At 43.2% G+C, this 6,117-nt stretch overlaps 1 protein-coding gene across 1 annotated transcript; it reads left to right on the forward strand.

Annotated features, from left to right (window-relative positions):
* Nucleotides 1-1,156: 1,156 nt before the first annotated feature.
* LOC124775460 (cAMP and cAMP-inhibited cGMP 3',5'-cyclic phosphodiesterase 10A-like) lies at nucleotides 1,157-3,640 on the forward strand. Its single transcript, XM_047250293.1, has one exon. It carries the CDS (start codon nucleotides 1,157-1,159, stop codon nucleotides 3,638-3,640), a length of 2,484 nt encoding a protein of 827 aa, XP_047106249.1.
* The last annotated feature ends 2,477 nt before the right edge of the window (nucleotides 3,641-6,117 follow it).

A 6,117-nucleotide genomic window follows, 5' to 3' on the forward strand; every position in this document is an offset into this window, starting at 1 on the left:
ATGCAAAAAAAACTAAGGCTAGATTTGGATTCAGCTCATAAAAATCTATAAAGATCAGATATCAAAGAAAAAAATATTAAAAAAAAATTTTTTTCGTTGCCCTGAGTAATTTGATCGCGAGAACTTTCGTGGACGGCAGTAAATTCGGGAACTTTATTACGAATATTTCGACAGTTTACTGATAAGATTTCTGCAGTCGAAGTGTCATTACTCTGAACGCCGTTTGACTTCCCTTCCTGTGTATCGACTGGCGAGTGTTCATCATCTCAAATACCGTGGGTAATATTATTGATTGGCTTCTCATCAGTGTAGGAAATGACAGTTCCACTAGTGAACTAAATATATCGAATTGAAATATGGAAAGAGTTCAGGGATTACAAACCGACTGACTGTAAGTAATGGCCTCAGTTAATTAAATGTCTGTTTATACGGTGAAGTCTCTGCAATACATTTCACGTGACACACACAGATAAAATACCATTGTTTACGACAGGGTTTTTGATGCTCTTTATCTCACCTAATTTCTGCCGGATTCCTCAGCGAGCATATTACTAGAGTTCTATCGTAAATTAATTACTTTTTACAAATCATAACAAATTTCATATTATGTTTTATTATTAGTCTGTTATTTGTGGTTTTTACACATTAATGACATATGGCGCTTCATTACTCGGCGTATGTAATATCAGGCCATAGTTTCACAGAAGGAAATACAGTGACCTGACAAGAAACTCGGAGGAATACATAGCGTAATGTTGGCATCGTGTTAAACTTGCGATGAACAGCCTGTAGTACACATCGCTAACAAGGGAACGTCATTTCCAAGCACTGCTACAACCTATTTATTTGGCTCAGAATCACTGTTTGAAACATTTCCACATGACTTTTCGCGCTTTGTGGCTTATGAAACTTTATACTTGTGTTTTATTGCGATACTTAATAAATGAAAACTATGGTTATCCGTATATATACGATCTTCGTGCAGAGCTAAAATCTTTGGTCTGCGAGTAATATACAACGTAAGCATCTCTGATATCGAAGTTCTTTGCAATCGCTGCAACAGATCAGTCTCCTAACGTTCCCGCAAGTATGTGACGTCAAGAGAGAAAACGTTGAAGTCAGTTATAAATTCTGCCGCGAAGTGACAACGATTAAAATGCAGCATCCGACAGTGAGTTCTCATAAGAACGAGGACACGTCCACTTCTCTGGAACAGAGGGAGGACGTACATAAACTTCCGGACTTGATGCGTCAAGCCCGGTACCGCAGAGTGCTCTTACCGTACTTGCAGTACAAGAAGCGCGAGAGGTATCAGCGGCGAACGAGGCGTAGTAGCTGGCCTGCAGATATCTACTACAGCAACGGCATCAGCATGGGCACGTGCAAGAAGAGCATGTATTCGTACGTATTCGCCAACAAGAACCTTTCAGACATGCTCTATCACACTGTCGACGAGCTGAAGTATTTGACACATTCCCAGTCTGCTCTCATCTACCTTTACGACGTGGACCTCGATAAATTAATTCTAGCTCCTCGCTATGTGAAGAGTGTTCGTTGCATGGTCACCCAACCGATAAGAAAGTACTTAAACCTCTCCTCGTACATCGCTATGGAGAGGAATTACATTATAGTAGAGGACGTGCTGAAAGAATTCCGCATTCCTGAAGGATTTGGCCAGTACGGATATTCTGAGGAAGGGACTCTCATTAAGTCCGTTTTAGGAGTTCCCATCTTGACGGCGGATGAAGAGCTCATTGGAGTGGTGGAATTCTGCAGGAATTTTCGTCAACCATCGTACAAAGACTGCGAAGCCGAAATTGCGGTCTCGTCCATCGGGTACGTCGGGGGTGCGATCGATCAGCACGCCAAGTTAATTCAGTACAGGAGACACATCGCGTTACAGAATTTTCTGAGTGATTTGACAAAAAACTCTTGCCTCCAGGAAGTCAGTGCGAACGAATTGTTGCCGAAGATAGTGGGGCATACGAAAAAAGCGATCGACGCAGAATACGTGTCCTTTTTGATAATTGACCACGACTACGAAGAGCCAGTGGCAGATTATGTAGTGGAAACCGGGTTTGGCGGCCTAGAAGATGGGTACTCGACGACGAAGAAAGTGAGGCTCGATCCGAACAGGAGTCTCATGGCGATGGTCGTGGACAGCGGAAAAACTGTTAACATTCTAGACACCGAAACGGATAAGCAGGTCCATATGAAGCTCGACTTGGAAAGCGGATCCATCCGTCGCTCGATTCTCTGCATGCCTATTACTCTCGACGGAACGGTCTATGGTGCTATCCAGCTGATAAACAAGAAAAATACCTTATCGTTTAATAATTCCGACGAGAGTCTGCTATCTACGTGCTGCAAATATTGTTCCATAGGACTTCTGTTTCGCGGTCAAAAGGGAGACGCGAAGCGATGGAAAAATGTGATCCTGAATCTGGAAGAGATGATCACGTACTACATGACAAACAATCCATTCGACTACGATACCGTGATACCTCCTATGGTTAGCCGGGCACAAGCTGACGAACTAATCAGCTTTAGATGGGTGCCCAAGGACGAGGGAAAGAGAACACTTTCTGCCGTAATGCACATGTTATCGGAGCTGATCGAAGATTGCAGGAATAACGCCTCGGTCTGGCACTCGTGGCTGATACGCGTAAAAAAGTGCTATCGCTTAGAGATGACTTATCATAATTTCATCCAAGCTGTAATTTCGTGCAACACTATGTACAACTTGATTGCTCGCAATAAGCAAATGTTTACTCCGACGGAAATACTGGCTCTGCTGATAGCTAGCTTGTGTAACAATGTCGATCACCAAGGTCTGGAAAACACGTTCTACCAAATGAACCAGCAAAGTTTAGCGCAAATATACGAACAATTTTCATTAGAAAATCACCATTTCAATACGACAGTGTTCTTGCTGAGATCTGTGGATCTATTTCCGCGCTTGCAAGATGAGTACGAAGGTGATTTGCATCAGGAAATTTATAACTGTATCATTTCGACGAGTTTAGAAAGGAGCTTTACATTCAAGGAGAAACTAGACGAGCGGTTGGACTCCGGAAATTTCTCTTGGGACTCCGAGGAAGACAGGGAGCTCGTGAAGAGTTTGATGACGTTTTACAGCGCAGTTTCCCCACAGTGCAAAAAGACGAAACTCACGTATTCGAGCACCAGAGCGCTTTATGAGGAGATATACAACCAAGGGAGTCTCGAGAGCAGTCTCGGTTATAGCATCCTGCCGAACGCGGACAGAGACATGAAGGAGTACATGGCGGACTACCAGCTGGATTTCCTGAGGAGGATATGCTGGCCTATGATGGAGACGCTCATTAGGGTGTTTCCGAACGTGGAGCCGCTGCGCAGGCTGCTGTCCGAGATAATCGAGCAGTGGGAGGACGAGGTGCGCAACCGCGAGATCCCCGTGTGGCGCGCCTCTGCGGCGTGGAAGCGAACCATCGCCGCCCCCTGGCGATCGCCGCCGCCCATCGCCGCTTTCTCAGCGCGCTTCGATCGCCACCTCCGCCGCCAGTCGGGCAAGAGCAAGGGCGCCGACAAGCCCAAGGTCAAGCTCGTCTTCAAGATACACGAAGGAAACTGGGATAAGTGGATCACGAAAATAGGCTAGCAGTGTGACAATAGTCTTCTGGAAGTGTGTGTGCCGGCGACCTGCGTAATTACGGCGAAATTAGCTGTGTGCAGTGGCTGGAAATGCTTAACTTAATTTGCGCACGATATGGCAAAGATACCAACTGAAAGACTGCCGAGTGGCAGAGATTCGGATGAGCACAGACAGTGTAGACTACATCGTTCAGTGATGGCTAACTACGAAAAGGGAAACGAGCACAAATTATTGTGGCAATAAAACATTGTTAGGTAGGATCAAATCAGAAACAATAAATTTTTGCAAGCATGTTTTCTCTCTAGATAACAGCATAAAATGTAGCGAAATAAGCTCATCATAAGTTGCCGGTTTTGACCATTGACGTATTGAGCACGCGACTAACGACGTAAACAAAATGGCGACTACTGGACGCACGCTTTATCTTTGCTCCTCTAGGATGGGTAGCATTCATCTCACTCTAGGTGAGGAGAGCCCTACGTCACAGTGACGTAGGCACACGTCGTCATGAGTTTCACGAGTTGTCCTATCGACTGTTGTGTGCGTCTTGAATCTGCATTGTTATTTGTTTATGTGCTTTCATTGTCCTATTGTCCGGTGTTGCTAGCGTGTGCGTCGTTCTGAACATGGGCTCTAACGGAGATGATAGAACTTTCGAGCAGATTCATGAAGATAGTTAAGATTTCACTATCTTTCTTAGTTGATTTACAACACGAAGGCAAAATTAAACGGAACTAGATGGTTTAATGTTTCTAGCAACATTCGGAATTATCTTCAGAACCACTTCAATTTTTCAGTTTAACGTTTCTGCCCACATGAATTATGTACAATTCATTGGATTTTTAAAAAATACGAAACACTTTAATTTTTTCCTATTTCACGTTTTTATCCACATGATTTATTCAATATTAATCGGATTGAAAACATGACTAGACACTTTTCTAACTTTCGTTATGGTTATGATTCCTTTAGTCAGATATTTGTTACGTTCATGAAACACATAATAACATCCCACATTCTTTGGATTGCAGCTTAATAATTAATTACTTCACTTTTTTGTCCACAGGATTTATGCACGATTCATCGGATTTAAAAAGAATGACAAGCTTTTTTTTTTTATTTCGTTATGGCTCCTTCGCTCAGAGATTAATTATGTTCAAAAATACACAATAACATCTCAAATTGTTGGGATTACATTTAACAATTCATTCAGCTGGGATGAGCATATCACACAACTCGTGCCACTTCGTTTGTACACATGTATTTACATTTAGCTTTGACGTTATCGGTACAACTGCAAAGATCGATATATGTACTCATTTAGTCGGTTTAGGTTATTTACGTCACGATGACGTAGCGTTACGTCAGTATGACGTAGGGTTCTCCTCACCTAGCGTGAGATGAATGCTACCCCTCTAGGATCGGTCGAAGTCGGCTGACTCCGTGCCGCTCCGGAATGTTCACGTTCATTTGCCAACCTTAGCTACTACATAACACACTATGTTTACATGGGCCCCAAAACCACATTTCGTAAACGGATTTCCCAGTACCGCTTCTGGTTGAACATGTACACACTCTAAAATCGATTCTGGAAATCCTGTTCTGGTTGCCGTTATCTACTTCCACAATTGACTTTCGCTCCCATTAATCTTACAACCGTTTTGGAAACGTGCTTGGGTTCTCAGGTTACAACTTCTTTTTTTAAAAAAATGCGTCTTGTTTTAACAATTTTCTACTAATATGGACGTAGTACAGGCCAGGAGAAATAGAAATATTAGGCTGAGCATGAAGCTGTCTACGTCTCTAATATCTGACTGAACAGAAATAGCGATTATGCTAACTAAATCAGAAACTGGAATCGCTGTTTTCCAGTCGCCATATTTAAAAGGGATAGTAAATTCGCTTCAAGTCTTAACTTGTAAACACAACAGTAGAAAACAGTTTCCGAAATTCGGTTTTCATCTTCGGAAAATCAGCATGTAAACGTAGTAAGTACTGTGCGCCGTAGCACTATATAGCCATTGTGTTATAGCTGATCTGTGTGCACTGTTGTGCGTAGCGTTTGCTAATATTATTTACGAATTCGAGATAAGAGTCTGTACCTGATATTTCTAGCAACTTGCCATCAATTTCAGTCACAACCGCAACGCGGTAACACTAATACACGTCCGTTTCTTTTATAAGCTATAAGCTGGCTCCTCTAGGAGAAAGACGCGGGATTTATCTTAGCAGTCAGTGTGCTATGAGCCGATCACAAGCTTCCAATCCCAACATCTTCCGCTCAGGAGCCCAGTGAGAGTGTGCTACTAGTATAACGTCATATCATTAGCGATGAAACTTCCTGGCGGATTAAAACTGTGTGCCCGGCCGAGACGCGAACTCGGGACCTTTGCCCTTCGCGGACAAGTGCTCCACCAACTGAGCTACCCAAGGACGACTCACGTCCCGTCCTCACAGCTTTACTTCTGACAATACCTCGTCTC

Source organism: Schistocerca piceifrons, chromosome 2, assembly GCF_021461385.2.
Source record: "Schistocerca piceifrons isolate TAMUIC-IGC-003096 chromosome 2, iqSchPice1.1, whole genome shotgun sequence".
NCBI classification, from domain to species: Eukaryota; Metazoa; Arthropoda; class Insecta; order Orthoptera; family Acrididae; genus Schistocerca; species Schistocerca piceifrons.

Excerpts from the sequence above, each read along its gene's own strand:
- LOC124775460 (XM_047250293.1), top strand. The coding sequence starts at position 1,157 with ATGCAGCATCCGACAGTGAGTTCTCATAAGAACGAGGACACGTCCACT.